This window comes from Coptis chinensis, chromosome 3 (genome assembly GCF_015680905.1).
Source record: "Coptis chinensis isolate HL-2020 chromosome 3, ASM1568090v1, whole genome shotgun sequence".
NCBI classification, from domain to species: domain Eukaryota; kingdom Viridiplantae; phylum Streptophyta; class Magnoliopsida; order Ranunculales; family Ranunculaceae; genus Coptis; species Coptis chinensis.
This window is the reverse complement of record NC_141458.1, coordinates 38,432,406-38,453,219: the sequence shown is the minus strand read 5'-3', so window position 1 is coordinate 38,453,219 and position 20,814 is coordinate 38,432,406. Positions and strand designations below refer to the sequence as shown.

Below are 20,814 nucleotides of genomic sequence, written 5' to 3'. Positions count from 1 at the left end.
GGAGAAACAATGCTTGAGTCGCGTCTTTCTTAAACAACTTCGAGAGCAACTTCTTTCTTCTTAACATTAGGTTGTCCATTGCTTACCACTTCTACTTCGTTGATAACCCAAACCATCATTGTTTTTTGGAGACTTTCTTTGTTTCATAATCATGTTCAAATAATCTGTTTCTTCATCAATTTGACCACGGGGACTTCTTCGTCAAGTATCTTATAGAAAAAGTAGATCTCTTTCTCGACAACACACCTTCCACGGTACTCATGAATCCTTCAAATGAAATACCCCCATCACAAACTCTCAATTTCACCTCGCCACCAACATACTTCATCCGACCATACTTGTCCGCTTTCATCTCCCCATTGTAGTGAATAAGAACATCCAAAGAAGTACATAACCAGTAAGTATAAAAAAAAACAACCAAAAAGCGATGGTTACAAAGAAGTACCTAGCCATAAACCATAAAAACTGAAAAGTAAATTCAAACATTTAAGCACAAACTAGTTAAACTAACACTTTTAGGACATTTATGACAAAATCTATCTTAAATGCCTTAATATTAAACCCAACATTAAATATAAAATCAACATGGAAACCACCAACATTCTACCACAACTATATAATCAACAAGCATTTATGCATGGAGACGTCATATAAATGTCTTCAAAACCCTCTTCCTTGAAAGATGAAACATCAAACAAACAAAACACTAAACTACGTGGAACAAAAATCGTAGACCCAAGGCCCTAGAATAGCTTAAAAACAACAAACTATACCTTTATCATGTGAATGTGTCATGTTTTCCATGTCAAACCTTAAAAAATACAAAAAGCAGAAGGACAATGACGAAGAAGAAGAAGAAACAACCAAGAAAAAAACATAAACTTTGAGCTTTTGTCCTTATTTTTTAGGTTGGCTCAAAATATGAGGTAAAAGTTGTAAAGGTACTGACAACCAAAATCACTAAGAGTTGCTGATAGTTTATTAGTCAGTTGCTTCTTCATTATAGCAAACACAGATACTACAACATGTTTTGATTAACGTGTTTTCTTGATCAAGATCCAACGGTTGTCCATCACTGTAAAATCAAACTCATCAGGTAATATGACAGAGTTATGCGCAGTAGGTAAAGAGGAGAGAGAGAATGTTACATATCCACGTGGGCATTGTTTGAAAATAAAGAGAAGGGCAAAAGTGTCAAAAGTGAGATTGAAAAGTCAAAATTGAAAAGTAGTTACTACTTGGGAACAGATTGACATTATGGGTTACTAATTGGGAAATTACCCAAAAATCTAAAATGCATGAATAAAGGAGCTGCAAGAAAACGATTTGATTCAAGTTCATAAGAATTTAACAACACTCGACACTCTAATCCAAAATTCTCGCCTCATAAGTTACTAATTAATACAAAAAAGCCAATTGGACAAATTTCCTGAAAACTCGTTTTGGGACACTACTCATTAAACGTTGAATCAAAGAACACTGACTTCTTCAACTTTGAAAAACGTTAATTTACAACAACTTGGAAAACCGTTAATTTACAACAAATTGCTCTGTTGATACTCACTCCTGTGTGAAAGAAAGAAGCTCGCTTTGAAAGCCTTCACACATGGGGGCAGCTTTGATGGAGACAAGTGGTAAAAAGACAGTTCTACAAACCAACCCAATATGAGCGACCGTTACAATTGTGGACTGGTGAAGAACATGGGGATGTGACGCACCATTCATACCAGACCTGCAGAGAAATGGAAAGAGAACGAAAATGTCTCAGAAACAGATCAATTATAGTAAACCTAGGTTACGGGTGTTAGGATTATGACTTATGACACAGAAAAGATTGGATAGCTTGTGAGTGTGTGCATTACAACATTCAAGAATCAATACAGCTACCCGCCTATTTCCTACATAGGCTTTTATTATTTCTCTTTCTTGCGACGATGATCCCATCATGAAAAGTATGCTCACTGAACTTCAGCTTATTGCACATCACACACTGTATGGGGCCCACATGGATAAGATAAGGGCGATCTAAGGTGAATTCACCCTCCCCAGCATGGAAATCAAGAAACCACCCTAATCCAAAACTCTGGTGAACATTACAAATCTCGTCAAGAGAGGTTTCCAAAATGGGGAATTTGACTGTTAGCTGATTCCTAAACTTGATCACATCTTTATAGAAGGTTAAATTGTCTGAATTTCTTGGCGAAGCTCTCTCGTGATGGGGAGATCCTCTTCACCAAAAATTAGCCCTGAACCATTCTTCATATTGCTTATGGCTTCCATGAGTGAATGCAACTTAGTCATTAGCTCGTAGAGTGAAGTTATAGACAACAACATGACACTTGAAAAAACCAATATGGTTGATTTTGGAAAAGAAGTCCTCCATTTGGAACCTTGCTAGGAAAGGTTGCAGGTCATCCTATTATGAGAAAATCGGCTTGCTCTAACATTTTAATACAATTCATTCGGTCCTTGCATTAGTCAGAAACTACACCACATTTTAGGTGGCTAGAAATATCAGAATGAGCAGATTTTTGTGAGAGATGAACTCCATGATGAAGAGATAATTATCACCAAAAACATCACTTCATGTAGACCTAGGAACAGGTGCAAAAAGGGTCACCAAAAGACGAGTTTCATAATGATCTTGTGTGTATGAGCAATGAGGACTCCCTATGGAAATAAATACCAAATACAGAAATCCTTTGTTCAGAGCTTATAATGAACTCCGAGAATTTAGCATTTTTAGGTTTCTCAAAGTGGGAAGGAAGTAATATTAAATGTTTGAAGATTGATAACATTCAAATACTATTGTACTTAAAAAAAAAAATTAAATAAAACATTACCTTGGTAGAACCACAACAGCGCCAAAAGTGTACTTCTAGAGGAGATCCAGGCTGTACACAAATAGGCGTCCTCAAGGGGAAAAATATTGGAAACCTGTCCCAGGATTGGGTTAGTTGCAAGAATAAAGGAACTCGGGACATCATCCTATAGCACATTATTTTGGAAAGAACAAGTGTATCAAAGAATACAATAATGTAATGCTAATTTTCTAAGTTTTATTCTGACGAGCAATTGTATTTTAAAGTAATCAATGAACTAGAATGAATGAACTTTTAATTACGAATAAACTGGGATCTAAATGTTACAATTCTTTGGAGCAAGTTGCAACTCCCAAGCATCAAATAAATACAAACAACGGGAGTTGATATATTTTCACATGGGGGAAAAATGCTTGACAAACAACCATGCAACCAACAACTAAATGACCTAGTTCTATTAGAGACACTATGATTCATAGATCAACAACTCAATTTGAAACAGTCATGTATTAAGGGTAATTTGGTCATCTCCCCTACAGGTTAGGAAGAAGTATTCAACGACCATTAGTTCCAGGGGCCCAAAGAAGAATGTGTTCCAACAAGAGTACTATAACATGTAGAATATCTCCAACAGAACTACAAGGATTCCCACATTCTGGTCAAGCTTTGGGACTTGGGAGGTTGGGTCCAATTCCCACTTCACCGCGAATAGGGATTAAGGTCTAAGGGCATGACCAATGGAGCCCTTATATGGGCCTCTATCTTCAAACTTGAGGGAGCAAATAAAAAATCCAGTGCAGCCCCTATATAGGCCTCTATTATTACCATCCTTGAAAAGTGTCTCCATTATTTAAAATAATTTTCAAGGTTTCTAGGTGTAAAATAATGTTCCCTGCGTAACTTGTAGTGACGCTTGAAAGCATTTCAAGGAAACAAATGTAGCGCAGTTGGTTGAGGTCCTTGCTGTTAGACTTTCAGCCCCAAGTTCGAACCCCAGCATGTGCAAATTTTAATATTTTGTCTTTCTTTCAAATTACAAAACACTGGAAACAAAATTTATTCTCGTGGAGATTCGAACATGCGACATACCGTACCTGAGGCACACACACCACACCACACCACAATTCCAGCGACAAGTGAACTAATAGCTTTCCCAGGATTTAAACTTCAAATTTAAAGATACCCCATTATGTAACCCCTCCTTCAAAAGTCCTTTATATCACTTTTATCCTTTTAACAGGCCTTTATAAGGCTGATGTGGCCCTCTATTTTGAGGGCCTGCATTGGTGATGCCCTAACCATCCAAAAGAAAAATGAAAAATGAAAAATGAAAAATGAAAAATAGGTGGGTGGTGAGTTTAAAAGGCCATACAACCACATATAAAGGACTTTGGTCCCAATAATGTCATAAAACAAAGTACAGCAAAAGGACATACCAGCTGAACATATTTGGCGTAGCCGTCGATGGTTCAATACCAAGATGAACATCTTTGTAAAGTGTTGCATCAAAATAGCCAGCAAATCCTGCATACCATATATGGGGAAAAAAACTGCAGATCAAGAATTGAGCAGCCTAGCCAAAGAGTAGGCAGGAAGCATAAAGTTAGTTCTCACTCAAGAAAAGAATATCAGTATATATATTCTCAACACCAAAATACCATATACCCTACCATGTAAGTCGCAGCGGATGTTGCCATGCCTATTTCATTCATAAATGATCCTTACTGTTTAATCATGTTCTCTTTTTTCTACTAAGTGTGTTATTAACTTATTATTTAACTTGCAACAATCGTTGCTGACCATAACATTGAACAGGGGAAGGCATTTGAGTATCATGTGTGGAATATGGAAACAATTCATTATATTGAATAAACTTAATGACAATACTGCGTGAAGAATGGTATCATTGCATTAGCTAAAGGTTGTTTCTTCACTTTCTTGTATGGCATTTCTCTTAGTTTGGACTTGATCGGCTTTAAACATTAATGGTTAAGACATGCAGCTTTGGTCCGGACAACATTCTGGACAGGGAAAAGGAGCACATCACACAGCTTTCCTGTAATACTGTTTACATTCTTTGGTCATCTTCTCTATTCTTGGCCTTCACTACAAAAGTCATTATAATAATTCTGGTAATAAAGCATTTTGACCTGCCTATGTTTCGATGTCTTTCTTCCAAATGCTTATCGGGAAACAATTTGAAATGTTAACTGGAATCTGCAACATATATAAAGAGGGGATCAGCATAATAACATACCATGGACCATGGACGAACCGGTGTCCCTTGGTATTTCAAACCGCAACTTTGTATACCGTTGGTTGCTTTTCTTAGTTGAATGATCTGGGTGAGTAAACGTGAACACCTATTCAATAGCCACAAAAAGGCAGAAACACACAACATCAGAGTTCAGACCAATTTCTTGGAAATCAATTGGCAAAGATAAAACATACAAAGACGCTTATGTACAAGAAAGCAGAATCGACAACTGATCCATGTATGCATAACATGTTAATCAGGAAACTGATAGTCATAGATGATTCCACAGAAGAAGCAATTACCATATATGAGCAACCACCACAGCAAGATAAATTCAAACGAAATAACCTAAATATATGCATGAAAAACTTTTTATTTAATAGTCGTGCATCACCATACATAAGCACTTATATCTATATTGAAGAACTCGTTAACAAATAAAACTAGAGAGCTGTTCAGAACAGACAAAGAATGAGTGTACAACACCCATCTATGTGAACACATTACAAGCTCATGAGATAGCAATAAAGCCTGCACTCCATACAGCCTCATAGGCAGAAGAATATCCTTTATGAAGTTAAAAATATTTAGGCATTTTAGGAATAGTACCGTTTTCTTTTAATGTATTCTCATTGCTCTCAGGTCACCAGTCAGCACATAATTTTAACTTAGTAATGACACAGACATGTATATTGGTGTCAGTCATAGTTACAACCTTTGAAACCGCAACTAAGCTCAAGACAGTCTAATACAAGGACAAGCAACTGGGATCCGGCAGATGGGTGTGTGAGGTTGCGTGTGTTGAAATGTGTCCCGCAATCCTTCCACACACATATGATGACATCTATAACAGGTAAGAGCAGAGTTTTCTGGTGGACATGATCTCCGCACTGTGGAGGTGATCATCATATAAATCAGCTTGTTGATGTTTATAACCTCGTTAAGAGAGGGTTGCGGAAATGGGGATCCAGGGGTACCTTGGAGAAATTAAGAGTTGTACGCAATTATTGTTGATTTTGAAACAAGGTGAAGTTTGGTGAACATAATTATGTGCACACATACAGGAGGCATTGGCATACTCCATTTCCCACACGTCATTGGGAATTTGGGACCAAAGATTCTTAAGATGAACAGTTAACACTAAAATTTTGGGTGGAGAGTGGAGACCTTAACTAAGTTAAGTTGTAGAAGGGAAAAATTGGTATTTCCTTAGAGCATTCCCAATGCAGGTGAAAAAGAGGGGGATGTGAAAATTTTCACCTCCTTTTGGTTCAAAACCAGTGCCCAATGTAGAGGTGTAAAAGATGGTGACTATTTTCCCAAGTCATTCCCAGGGTGAAACCTTCAACCGAGATAGTAGCTGACTTGTGAACTTCGGACGGGATGTTGGATTCCGTCTCATGTGTTTTTAAAAAAAAAAAATCGGTTTTTTTTTCGGACGGAATGTTTCATTCCGTCTCGCGTGTTTTTTCGGTTTTTTTTTTCAGACAAAATACCAGACGGGATGTTACATTCCGTCTCGATCAAAAAGCCTCCAGACAGAATCCAACATCCCGTCCGAGATTATTTTTCACCTTTGCATTAAGCAGCTTTACCTTGCTTTTCACCAAAACGGTGATAAGAGAGGGAAATACTGCCTACGTGGAGGTGATACGGGGGGAAAATATTGGCTTGCATTGGGAATGCTCTTAGAAGCTAATAAAACAAAACAAAAAAAATTACAGTTTCCTCCAGTCACCAAGCCCTAACCAGAAAGATCTCACTCTTCCTTGTCGTCCTCTGGTTCCATCCATAAAGGAGTGTAGGAATATGGATACGCCTCTCTCTCTCCATAAGGGACTGTAGGAATATGGATACGCCTCTGTGTGTGTGTGTGTGTGCGTGTGTGTGTGTGCGTGTGTGTGTGTGTGTGAATTCCTCAATCAATGAGTATTCAGATTAGGAAATACGCAGTCTTGATGATTATAAAAGAAATACCGTAGTATCAATTTTTTTCTGCCTTCGAGCCTCAACACCAGCAAAACCTGCTGGCGACGTGTTGAGATGTTTTATGTAGTCCTACGTGGAACATGTAAAGGCTGCTTTAGTAGTTTAGTATCTATGTTTCTGGGGCAGCTCCACTCATTCCAAATTGGTTTTGAGTTGGATTATTCCACAGTTTAAGCTGGTATCTGAGCAGGCTATTTCAGTATTTGGCCCAAAGGCTGTTTACTCTATGTTACCCAAAAGTGTTCGTCCACGTGTTAGGCTGAAGTAACACCACACATGAAGGAGCTTGTTGAGATGTTTGGTGTAGTCCCAAGTGGAACGTTTGAAGCCTAGCATAATAGTATCTAAGTTCCCAGTGCTGCTTCACTTATTGCTAATTATTTTTGAGTCGTATGCTCCAAAGTTTTAAGATGGAAGCACCAAAACATTCAGAAGATTTGGTAATAACCTTTCTAGAAAATTATAGTATCAGAATAATCTAAAGTATCACACGTTTAAACATGTAAATACTGTTTAAAACCACTTTACTCCAACAGCCCGAGCTGATGGAGAGAGGAACAACCATGTACATCAAAGGGACAAGGTCTGGAACAGGAAGATGCAAGTCCTAACAACACCACAAGGTAGGCACACACATCACTGCCAACAACTCTTTTTATCTCCTTTTCAGCGCTAACGCTGGATACAAGATGTGGCTAACAGCACATGAGAGTTCACTCAAACAATATTCCCGGACAGCATTATTTTTTTGAAGTATGGGCTCAACTTACAGGTTGTGAAGGAGAAAGCTTTGCTATTCTGTGCAATTTGACCACATAAGCTGTTTCAAAGTGCACAAGGTCTCTGTGTGACTTCACCTGAAAAATAACATCGAGCAGTTAAAAGGATTTGTCTGGCACCATGGTAGAGGGGAATGACATCCAAAAATGCCAACAGAAATTACATACATCATTGTATAGCTTCGATGCTGTAACTGGTTGTATGAAACTCGTATACCTGAAGCAGTGGGGTCAGTAAACTAGTTGTCTGAGATAGACATCAAGCAGATATTCTTAAAAACAAATTTATGGACAGCTTTCCAATAATTCACGATAGTTTTTCATAATTAAGAATAAGTAAAGAGCTTGCAGATCCTCCTACTAAGGTCATTGTGATGGTTCTGTAGACTCCACTGCCAAACAATGGAACTTGGAACTAAAATTAAAACCCAGTCCTGAATATCATATATTGGAATTAACTATGTTGACCAGTTCACTTCTTTGCCACTTCCCATGACGTAGTAGCAGCAACAGTAGTAGAGCTAGTAGCAGTTAAGAGCTCTACTTCAATAACAAATCCTCAAGCAAATGACAAGTATTCAAGTTCGATTGAACAATAGTATCTAAGTTTCCGACTTAAACTATAATTGGTATCTAGGCAAAGAAGCATCTGGATAATGGGGAGAAAAGACAAACTTTAAAAAATACATTTCTATATAACTAATACCAGCCAACCTAAACGTCTGTATCTATAACGTCTGATGTGTTCACACGTTCAGACTTCAGACATGCTGCACCCTTATCTTTTTTTCCTTTTGTTTTTATCGGTAAAGTGGGTCTAATCATAATATCAATACAGTAGGATGAAGTATCCCACAGAAATACACCCTTAACCATTCTTACACCATTGACCATACTCTAACTAAAAAACAAAGTGTCAATGTAATATCATTCTGCATCTTCACACCACCATGTGCACAGAGAAAATGGGACAAGGAAAAGTTGTCACTTTTGGACAAGTTCTCTCCAGCAAAAATGAATCCTTAGAAAGATACAAAATGTCAACCACAGAGAAAACTTACGATGATGGAATAGAAATTCCATCCTGCTTCAAAAATCTCTGTGCTCCATCAAGGCATTCCGGGGACAGCTCATTATCGCCGAAAGATCCTAGCAATTCACTCACCTAACATTTGATGTATATGTTTAAGTACTGGTATATAGTTGGAGAATGATGCGAGTTGCAGACGATTTCTGTCAAGTAATCCTTACCAACATATCAGCTTTCTCAGGAGCATTCCAGCTACGCATATCGCAAGATACAATAGTTACAACATTCTCCCACCCCTCAAGTTTGACCAGGCTCTGTTACATCAAAAAAGATTGTTCTGAAACATTTGGCAGAAATGCAAGGTAGTTGTGTTGTATAGTCATGCAATTCGTTTCTTAAAATGCACATAGTTGAAACCTAAAACCAAAAGCTAAAAGAAATCAGTTTGATTTGCTAGAATCGTGCCACATATTGAGTGATAGGCCTACATGATAAACATCTACTAATGGGAAGTCTATGTTAAAGTTATAACCTTTCAGAACAAGGGAATTATATGTTAAATGGATGAATTGCACAAACATATCGATAGGTATAAGTAGAGAAAACTAAGACTAGAAACAGAAACAAGATATTCATAATTCAAAATACATTATCTATATCCTAATCAGAAAGATAATAACCCTGCTCAATCTCATGGTTATGTTAGGTGTGTGTGAGAGAATTTCAGTGTGCTTCTGTATCTGCTTCAGAAAGTGTTTCTGCTTAAAAAATGTTTGTTCATATGAAATTCACCCACTACTAACAATTTTTGACTAAAAAGTTCCCAGTACGGCATTACACAGTAGTTAGAGAAAGTCATATGCAAACATGTCAAACGACACTGCCTGAGTGCCTGGATAGTGCAAGTACAAGAGAGTTCAAATGAAAACATTATTGCCATCTATATTGTACTGTCTCCAGATTTAAATGCCCACATCAAAATTGATATAACTAAGCACAAATATTTGTTGAAATAGTCATTGCCTGGGGAGGGTTCCAAATCTAAGATCGAAAGCAATATAACAATCAGAGTATTTTCTGATAGGAGGAAATTCTGAGGACGTCTAATTGGTCTAAAGGACTTAAGAACCAGCCCGAATTTTCTGGATGTAAACCCTTGAAATCAATATAAGGATGTAGCCTCTCTTCTACTCCATCTCTTAGTCTTTTTTTCTTTCTTGCATCCTCAGCAACAAAGATACAATTTAACTCTAACAACGTCAACAACCTGAGGACCTAAGCAAACATATATTTGATCTTGAAATATTATCATTCAGTTGAACAGAGATAGTGAATCCAAAAGTGACCACTCGAGCTTGGAAATGGATGTATTAACACCCCATACTTGTATATTTTCACTTTCTCAGCAAGAATGCAAGATGCGCACACAACTGCTCTTCTACTATGGTTTGGTTATCTACAAACTTACATGGAGTGTCACAACTGCGTTTGGATTCTTCTCCACAGCATACACTTTTAATTTGCGCCCAGTTTCTTCAGCTGCCTGCATAGTTTCACTAGTTAATTCAATGAAATAAAATACACAGACCATGAATTTTAAGGAAGAGAGGGCATTGGATGAACCTGCAATGACGCCCTAACAAGTGGACCTCGTCCCGCTCCAACAACCATCAGTACCTTGTATTGTAAATAGAGAGAGAGAGAGAGAGACATTATTACTAAAGTACATGAAAAGAGATCAGTATGGCATAAAACAATAATGGGAATGGTTGAGAATGCAAAACTATAAGGTATACTTCGGACTAGGAGAAAAGTTAGAATTGCAACTCTAAAAAACCAACTAGACAAAAAAAGCTTCACAAGCAATGGAAAGTAGACATCTATACAAAATTACAAATATAAGCTTACAGTGGTTACGGTGGATGCTTTCTCATCTGGGACCCTGTCCACTAAAGCTTTGCTGACTGCCCTTTGGTACTATACAGAAAATAGCATTCGAATTAGCAACCCCACAGATAAAAGCTACATATCTATACGGAACAAAAGCAAAAAAAAGAACAAACTTCCAAGATTTGTACTTCTTGACCATGTCAAGTATGTGTACTTGGCGTCCAATAGAAAATTTACCAACTTTAACTAACCCCAACAGTGCAAGAACCATCCTATCTGAGATGCCACTTTGAATATAAAACCGAAACAGCTAAAAGGCCGATTCAGGAAACCAATCACCTATTATGTTATGTACTAGACACTGCTTACTACATTGTAATGGACAAGTGTTTCTGGCTGCAGAAAACTTTGATCCTAAAAATATTCTTATCTGTGACATGGACATGCATCTAGGAATAGGGGTACCTGCATCTGCAGGACAAATTTAATTTCCCCCCAAAAGTTTTCTTTTATATAATCAGACAATGACACCCTACTTATGACTTATAATGAAGACAGGAGAAGCAAAAGATATTATACTTCAACCTATGCAACCTATCAAGTAATTATGTGTAAACATGCATATTTCTGCTCATGTTATACTGATTATTGCACCAACCCTTAACAAAGCTTACATGCTCTCTCTTTTTGGATCAATAAACAATAATGTATTCATATAATTGTTGAATTACATCCACACCTCAGAAGATGCCATGAAGCTAACTAAAAATCAAGAAATATGTACGCTTATCTTTTCCTTAAATATAAGAAGCATATGATGCAAAATATTTACGATTGGAAGGTCCAAAAACATTATGATGCAAAATATCACCTGACTGTATTTTACTGTATCTTTCTCAAATGTTTCATAAGTCTGGGCCTCTAGATTATCCATGAGAGGCTGTACTAGAAAAAGTGAAAAAAACAGCAAGGTAAGAAAAATATAAGCAAGAAACATTCTAGAAAATTGAGAGGTAAAGGAAGGATAAGAAAATAAACACTGGGCATCAACCTAATCTTTGTTAAGAAAAGTTACTTGCCTGCAATGGAGATTGTAAGAAATCTCTGTAGTTAAGCTGTCAAAACAATTCCAATGGTCAGAAAAGAAAGAAAAGGAGAAAATAATACTGATACTGAGCTAGGAATGAGATTGAGAAAGAGAGAAGGGAAAGGAAGTAAAAGCTATACCTCAAAACGTTCTTGTTCAGGAAGAGGATCCAACCTTTGGTAGAGATACCCAACATAGTCCAGATAAGACCTTAAAGGATGCCTGGTTATACCTACACGAAATGAACATTTACGAGTAAAAAGGGAAAATTATTACAAGTACACATATCCACAATTAAGCACATCATAATCTTCGTAACTTTACCATCAGAATTATTATCCGAATTATTACTGGATTCCAAAGTTCCCATGGAAGTACTGTGCAATAGGTTTCCAGAAACCACAATCTGACAAAAGAATGTAATAAAAAAATATATATATCAAATAAATTTCGCATAAGCGCAAGTAGAAGATTATAGTAACAACAATGTAGTAAATAATTCCGTATAGATAGAATATATTCCGTATAGATAGAAGATGTCACACTGTTAAATAGACAGAATAATAGAATATATTCCGTATAGATAAACTAAATAGAAACCTAAGAAACATGGACACTTCATATTCTTACAAAAATCGTGTCGGACACAGACGCGCTGACATTTGTGTCAGAGAGACAGACACTTTCTGCATACAATTTCAAACTAGGGTATTTTTTTACACCCTAGACTAAGAAACATAAAGTACTTACAACTCCACAATATGACACTATCATAATTATATATTTGGAAGGAGGCGCTTTGTAAGATCTTGAGCCCAAGGATTACTTGTGTAACTGAAGAATAGTAATTGTTTACTTTTTGATTAGCTGTGCTCCCGAGTCCTACTTCATATAGGTCGCGGTGTCGGACACTCTGCATCTGTGTTGGAGACCGACATGCGTAACCGAATCAATGCGACTTAGTAACAAATTAATAGTATGTCACATTACCTAAATGGTTATGGAACCCATGGAGGTATGGGGAGAAGAGGTAGCATTTATGGAAAAAAGTGATTCATGATTGTTCCAAAAGCATATATTAAATATAACTTTTACAGATCAAAAAGACAATCCAATAAATATAGAACCAAGGTATAGTTCCCACCAATGAACAATACTGAGATTAACAGAGCAGTATATGGGACTACAGAAACTTCCTTAGCATCACGATCAATGACGACCCTTAAGTATGAATCTTTCATCAGAACTTCGGAAGAGGAAAAAGTACATTTAGGAGCATTAATCGTGAATAGTTTCACAGCCATAATAATGGGAATCAATGACCAATGACTCTTGGTTGCATAGGGAGGAGCTCCTTTCCGTCCTTTTTTTTTAGCGGTAAAAGCTATTTATTCATTGTCTTTAATATTTATCAATATAATATGCTGACAACATTCGCTCTTCAATGTCAAAAAGGTTGCTTGGACAAAACCTAGCACAATATATACTCTGACACAATCTTATTCTCCGTTCATTACTCTTAAGGATAAACTATACCAAGCATACACTACATATCAGAATACAGTATGATTAATATTCATGAAGGGTGAGTCCAAGTGAATACTGCACCCGTGATGGTGAGAAAACAAGTGTCTTTGCGCTTTGGTTTCTGTGATGACAGTGAAACATGGCATAGAAAAGGTGTCTTTGACTCCCACAGTCCCACATACATGACAAAGCAGAGTTCTGCACCAACTTAACTACTTATTGCAAGTCTATTTTCTGTGTGGAAACACAAAATAAAATAAAAATTGCTATGTCAATCAAAACCAGTGGCCTGTAGGTCCAGCCTTGGAAGGCTGGGCCCAAGGTGTTTGGGTTTGGTTCACACTTTCACCGGCAAAAAGGAGATTTAAGGGATTCCGAATAAGAAAGTTTCAACTATCAATACTAAAACCAGCAAAATGGGGCAACAAATCCTTCGAAGTAAAAAAAATTCAGTTTTTCATATTTAACACTTCAGTTTAAGCAGCTAAATCCTATTTTAGGGAATATAGCTTAAACGTCTCATGAAGCTACCTGTATAGAGTGATTAAAGAATCCAGCAATTAGTTTCTGGTGGCGCTTAGAGAGACAAGGATATCCCCGCGCATTTGTTAAAAATGCCTGTCACATTTAGAGGAACTTCCAATCAAATTGAGAGCATCTGTCACACGAGGACGCACTGGAAAACTTATGGAAAAGCAAAACAATATTCTACTATAATGACAATAAAAAGAGTTTCACCAATTGAACCTTAAAAGTTACTTACATCGGTATGAATGATGGCTGCCCTAATAGGTTCACCAAACCAACGCCCAAGTGAGTTACCAGACGGTAGTGAACTCCTAGTAAAAAAGCAGGTAAAATAAATATATAATTAGATCAGAGTAGAATAACTCTAATGAAGTATCACAGCATCGTCCATTATTAGTCAGTAACACTCACAATACATCCAGGGCTACAGAAAGCTGACTGTGATGTTCACAAAGAAGACGAAATGAATTCCACCATTCCCAGGAATCAGTACATTCTCCACTCTGCGAAAATTTGGAGAAACAGGAAACAGATCAAGATGAAGTACAAGGAAATTCAGCAGAACAACCTATAGAATATAAGGTCAAACTACAAAGTACACTTTCGTTTTAGATATTCTGTAAGATACACAGGCTTGTGCAGAGAAGACTAGGATAGCCTAACACGGGGGAATGACACAACATCTTTTTCTGTTTGGCCTCAATAAGGACAAACAGCATCAATGAGAAAGTTTGCTTTTGAGCAAGTTGAAGATCTATAAGGACAATAAAAGTGGCTCTTATTAAAACAATTCCATGGGCAAAGGACAGGCTCAAATATAGTAATAGAGCAAATTGAAATACATATTACTGATGTAAAAAATTGGGATAAGTCATAAATGATGAAGATATATCACTTACCACTTGATCAGGGTTTCCATCCATGGCATCATGATCGGGCTTCTCCAGTGGCACCCTAAGCCACAACTATTATGACAAAACAAATCATAAGGACGGGCGACACAAAAGAAAAGAAGATTAAGAAAAATTAAAGTGCAAAAGAAGCACCTGCATATTATTTAGACCTTGCAAGATCTGATTGACACATCTTGCATAATTACCGCAAGAAGTTCCTCGAGGAGGAGGAAGTAAGCAAGCCTGCAGTAAACGTTACGAAATCGAATTCAAATCTCTAATATTGAAAAAACGAGAAATTGGTAATAGATTTAATATTGAAAAAACGAGAAAGACCTGCAAGGAGAGATGAGAAGCCCAAGCAATTTCTTGTCTCAAAACAGTCTCGGAATCTAGCCGAAGTAGTTCGTCTTCCGAATCCAAGTCAATCCAGGAGCTAATTTTACCTAGATAAACAGCATATATACATATAATTTGTAATGCCAAATACAAGTAATAAACTATGGTGTCAAAGGGCGATAAAAACAAAACGTACCTACAACATGACTGGCCCATTGAGAAGGACTCAAAACTAAGTCTGATCCAGCAAAAGGAGGAACACTAGCTTCATTACTATTATTATTATTATTACTTGTAACTGAGCTAGGTCTGTAAGTAGGATTAGTCTGTAAAAAAAAAAAAAAAAAAAAAAAAAAGTTAAAAATTAGTATAGGAAAAATGTGAGTTAGTGGTTCTTAAAGAGAACAAACCAAGGGAGGGAGAATGAAGTCAAAGCCAGAAGAGATGTTGAAATCAAGAAGACGTGGCATGTCTTCATTGAACTCAGTTTCTACTCCGCAGTAGCGTGAGTCGCTCTTGTCTCCTGCTCTTTGTCCCAGCGGCATCTCTCTTTTTTTTTGGTTTGGTTTGGTTTGAAATTGAGGAGACGGCTATTTTTGTCACTCAGGGTTTTAGTAGGGTTTCTTTACACTGCTCTGTTTTTACTACTGACGCCCACTTTTCTATTACTCTCACCCTTGTGGCCGGCAGATTATCTTCACTATTCTTCAGTACATTTCTTGTAAACTCATCAAATGTGAAACACATAGATTTTCTTTTCATCTTACTGTTTTTTTTTTGGTAATCTCAATTAGTAGAGTATACTATAACTAACACGGACATTTAAATTGGACCAGTCTTTTTTCTACCATAAAATACCCTTGATAAAATATTAAAATCAATTATTCAATACATTTAAGAAGGAGTACTTCGTCATTTCAAAATTTACTACCATCTATGCTCTTAAGATTACATAGTAACTTAAGGACGTATGTGTAAATTCAGGTCCGAAATCAACTACACGCCACTATTCAATTTTTCGCGACTTACCCTTCATTAATTGCCAAATAATTACCTTTTATACCGAAATTAAATGAAAAAAACCAGCCATCTCTTTTCTTCTTCTCTTCTTTTTCTTTATCCCAAATCTCCCCTAATTTGCTCTCCTTTATAAAAACTTAAACTAAAAGCCACAAAAAAAAAATAAATAAATAAACATACCTGATTATCTCTCTACTGCTGATATTGCAGATTTTTATTAGAAGTCAAGAAAACAAAAATGTAAGATATTTCCTCATGTAGTATCTAAAAGTGGTTTTCTCAAAAAAAAAAAAAAAAAAAAACCACTTTTTCCTCCTGTAGTACCAATTCTTCTTATTTGTTGTTTCATTTGATGTTCATTTCTGCTGTTTATTTGATTTTCTACTTTCAATTTTCTTAAATCGATTTTGAATGATTTTTGTTTTGAATTGGTTTGTGGTTTTGATGTTTCAAATTCGTAAAGGAGCTTACAAATCTGCTACATTGCCTTTTATTCCTGGTGCGTTATATGTGTTTCTAGAGCGTGATAATCATTATATGAATTGTGACTACAAGTCTCCAAGTTTTAAAACTTGATAAACTTTACATGTGTCGCTTCTGAATTTGGTTTAGCATAACATAACATTCTGCTTTAGCATAACATAACAACATTTTCATATTTTCGGATGATAAGTATGGTAGTAGAATATGAATCAATTTGGTTTTGCAGCTGGGTGAGGAGGGACGGTAGAGCTTCCCTCCATACTCAAACGATACAGGAGAGGCAGAAATTTTATGCATTTCTCGACTTTATTTTATTATATCTGTCTTGGCATAGGTGGTTGGAGTTGTATTTTTGAAATGAAAAAAAGGCCAAACTATAGAGTGGATACTATGCGTCTGCTGCAAAAACAATAAAAAAAACAAATGAAAGTTAGGGTGAGATTAAATTGTTCATAGGTCTTTCTCTTCCCTTAATCAGGCAGAGAAACAGTTGAGACGATGACAGCCGTTGGTCCTGGATTAACTGGAATGAGCGTTGGAGATGTTGTTGCTTATGGGGTAAATCCAATGGGTTCATACATTGAAGAACAGATCCTTCCTGCAAGTGCCGTGGTGTCTGTCCCATCTTCTATAGATCCTATTGTTGGCGATTCTGTCATGCTAAAAGGAATGACAGCTTGGTGCTTACTTCACCAATGCTTCAAGGTTTGTTTATAATTTCAGTCATTTGGTACCTTAAACTTTATTTTAACTTCAATTGCAGGAGCTCATTGGAAAATCATGAAGTTTAATAGCACTAAGACATGTCCACCTAAGGTTTTAAGATCTCAAATGTTTTCGAAAGAGATAGATGTCAGATGGGGAACATAATGTATGAATTCTTTAAGGACGTGCATTTTAAAAGAGATGGAAGATAGTAGATAACATATTCTTGGGCAACTTTCCTCATAGGGGTGTTGTTAGTGCTCTTGCTACCGAATCTTAAGGTAACCATTATTTCTCCGCCATTTTTTTCTCCTTAATCGAAACATTTTTTCTTAGGTTCACTGTTTTTGCCTTTTTGGTTTTTGTTAAGTGTGTAAAGAACCTAACAGCTCTCCTATACTTTTTGGTTCAGATGATTTGCAATAAGTTACTTCTGAAAATCGTGCATTAAATTTGGTTTAACAAATGTCAGTAGTACATAGTTGTAGAACATGGTCTTTTGTTTTCTTTGTTTTTTTCTTACAATTTAGCAAGCAGAAGTCTGGAATAGATTTGAATTGTTTAGCTTCTTAATCCTCTACTCAACAATTTTCTTTGCTAAAACTTGTTGCAGGATAACAACTTATACGTAGACCGTGCCTCAAATCCACATCATATATTCATGGAGCTTTCACGCCTTTTTTTAAATGGAGCTCCAGAGCTACACTTGGCAAATTTCCTCCACATGATTACAACCATGGCAGAGTCAGGCTCCACGGAGGAGCAGACAGAGTTCTTCATTGTAAATAGTCAAAAAAATTCAAAGCTTCCAGATGAAGAACCTGTTTGGTTCATTTCATCTTTATTATCTCATAAAATAGATGATCGTAATTACCAGCCCACTTTTGTTTCGTCCACAACCGATAACCAAAACTGGTTAAAGTCTAATAAGAAACCAAGTGTCAATACGAATTGGCCTCCTGCTGATTGGAAGACTGCACCAGATTTAACTTTTTCTCGAGAAAACTGTTATAGGAAAAAACCTGCGGTCCTGTGACCAAGTGATAGGTTAGAGATAAAGAATCAAGCCGAAGGCATCACTTGCACAGAAGATCACAGTGTGCCTGTTGGGAGCTGGTGTTGACTGGATCATTTAAGATGACTCTGTAAATACTACCACTACTTTAGCTTTACAGGATTTGGGAGAAAGGGAAGACAAACCGCTATCTCGGGGATATGGTAATTACTGAATATTTTCCGCTCACTACGTCAAGGTGTTGCATGGTTTCTTTGTGTATTACTTTCTATATCCCCATTCTAGCCTATAACTCTCTGACTTGGCTGAAAGGTGCAACTTTTCAATTTGTTTGGAGTTCGTCACTTATGATTTATGTATTTTTTTTATGAAATATTAAGAAATTGATGTTTGGATTGCTTTGATGAAACAGAAATGGCATGTCAAGAATTCAAGAGAATTGGGGTGTGGTTAGGTTGGCTGGAGCAACCTCATGTCAACACGAGTCAAGAAAATTAAGCACGAGAAGGGTTCTGCAGATCGGAAATTGCACTCCTTGGCGATCAAAAGAGCTCTTGATCTTCTTGATCTTCAAAGCAAAACTGCAAAAACAGGTGTGTTAAATTAATTGTTGATGTCTAACAATATTTTTCTTCTTCTTTTATCAAATATGGACTTGATTTAATAGAAACAACTAATATCTAATGATGTTTGTTTCTGTGTAAGTCTTCATCAATGTTCCATGGTGGTACTTTACATCAAGTTGGATGATTAGTCCCTTCTTGACTATTAGGACACACTAAGACCAAGTCCTGAACTGATTTTGCTTCATGTTATTTGATTATGATATGGTGATTTATGGATTTTTCCGTTAAGTCTTTAGCTGAGAGTGATGTTTTGTTTTCCTCAATTATTATGTTAAATATGATAAAACTCTTCAAATATGTATTGCTATTCCTATAATCTTTTCATACACTATTTTTGAAGCCTATGCCTCAATATCACGAGGCGTTCTTTCAAACTGTTGTTCCCCTCAAATGAACCTGATATATGGATACTAATGGGCATGTGGTTGAGTCAATTTGGATGTTCAATAAGTTATGCTCCAACTTTTCATTTTAGAGCATTGCATATATATATATATATATATATATAATTCTCTTTAAAACTTAGTTTTTTGGACCGAGACCATTTAAATTGGTAGCTGGCGAACTATATGATCTGCTCATTGTTTTACGTTTGTGCTGCAAACTAAAATTGATGGCCTGGTATGTTCATTAGAGATACCCTTACACATATCGGCAGTCTCATTTTGGTTTAGATTAGCAATTATTCATTTTCATGTATATATTTGATGTTTCTTTTGAATTTGCTTACCACGATTAGATACGTTTCATTTCATAACTTTGTATAATTTGTTTTACTTGGTTGAGCAAATTTAAGTTTTGGTTTTCTTTTCTAATTTATAGGTTTCTTGGTTGAATACTTGAATATGGGAATGAAAATCCAGAGCATACTTTGGGAATCATGTGATATGTGACAGTTTATACTAATGGCGATGATCAAGCAGTGGAAAATTTTCAAGCATCTAAGGTGGTGATGTTATTTTATATGTATGATAATGTACATCGAACCTTTTGATGTATCTAAGTAAGAGCATATTTTACTTCATTGTTAGATGTATTTGATTGATCTTAACTTTTATTTTTTGGGTTTACCTTTTGCAGGTTCGAAACTGGAGTTAAATCGTGTGGTCAAGCGGCTGAAACGTGACAAAGCAGGGTTCTGAATGGTGTATTTTTGGTGATTCTTGGGTATGAAAGTATTTTGTTTATCGTTGGTTACATACCTTGGGATTTTCATATCCTATTTAACATATTTTTTAACTATAGATGCAAATTCTTTTTATGTTTTGGTAAACAACTGCAAATTCCTCGACAGGTGGTTTAAAGGTGTGATTGAACAAATTAAACATGTGAACGACACACGATGATTTCAATCACGTGTTTTCACTGAGAAGCTAACAAGGTGGTAGATGCCTTCACAACTACTTGCATGAGCTAGGACAACTGGTGTTTGTAAATCCTTTCTCACACGAAACTGTGAGTAATTTTCGAAATGATACTCGAGGCAGGATGTAAGTTTAGATACAACCCAATATGTTTTCTTATAAATACTTTGTGTGTAGTAGATGAACTAGCTATTCATTATGCCAAAGAAAGAGAACAAAAAATCTTTGATATACACTATTGATTGTATGGCATGGAGCCAAGGATCAAGTTTTAATGGTCTTAATTACTCTCAATGTCAAACCCAAAGACAATGGCAGAGTGCTACGTTGCACTTTATTCATTCTCATACATTGAAATTAAACATACTTTGCTTTTTATAAGTTGGAAATAAAGTAAAGTAGTTTGCTTAAAACCTTAATCTAATTTGCCCATTAATCTCTCAATTACGTTTAAAACCTT

At 36.3% G+C, this 20,814-nt stretch overlaps 1 protein-coding gene and 2 long non-coding RNA genes across 3 annotated transcripts; 2 read left to right on the top strand and 1 right to left on the bottom strand.

The window, feature by feature from the left end:
- Positions 1 to 1,312: 1,312 nt before the first annotated feature.
- Positions 1,313 to 15,743, bottom strand: SKB1 (SHK1 binding protein 1). The gene is made up of 23 exons (XM_086601787.1): positions 15,552 to 15,743; positions 15,338 to 15,467; positions 15,139 to 15,248; positions 14,956 to 15,045; positions 14,809 to 14,874; positions 14,321 to 14,412; positions 14,145 to 14,220; positions 13,913 to 13,999; positions 12,179 to 12,260; positions 11,995 to 12,086; positions 11,847 to 11,882; positions 11,639 to 11,707; positions 10,786 to 10,854; positions 10,501 to 10,554; positions 10,346 to 10,420; positions 9,099 to 9,191; positions 8,909 to 9,012; positions 8,016 to 8,064; positions 7,839 to 7,925; positions 5,080 to 5,185; positions 4,259 to 4,346; positions 2,844 to 2,937; positions 1,313 to 1,732 (listed from the first exon to the last, which is right to left on the bottom strand). The coding sequence occupies exons 1-23, from the start codon at positions 15,684 to 15,686 to the stop codon at positions 1,649 to 1,651; spliced, it is 1,968 nt and encodes a 655-aa protein (XP_086457913.1). The 5' UTR covers positions 15,687 to 15,743; the 3' UTR covers positions 1,313 to 1,648.
- A 1,922-nt stretch (positions 15,744 to 17,665) lies between these two features.
- On the top strand, positions 17,666 to 19,123 carry LOC147509526 (uncharacterized). Its single transcript, XR_015216573.1, has 2 exons — positions 17,666 to 18,567; positions 18,777 to 19,123. It is a non-coding gene; the product is annotated as an uncharacterized LOC147509526 (long non-coding RNA).
- A 544-nt stretch (positions 19,124 to 19,667) lies between these two features.
- Positions 19,668 to 20,487, top strand: LOC147509525 (uncharacterized). The gene is made up of 3 exons (XR_015216572.1): positions 19,668 to 19,936; positions 20,071 to 20,157; positions 20,285 to 20,487. It is a non-coding gene; the product is annotated as an uncharacterized LOC147509525 (long non-coding RNA).
- Positions 20,488 to 20,814: the final 327 nt, after the last annotated feature.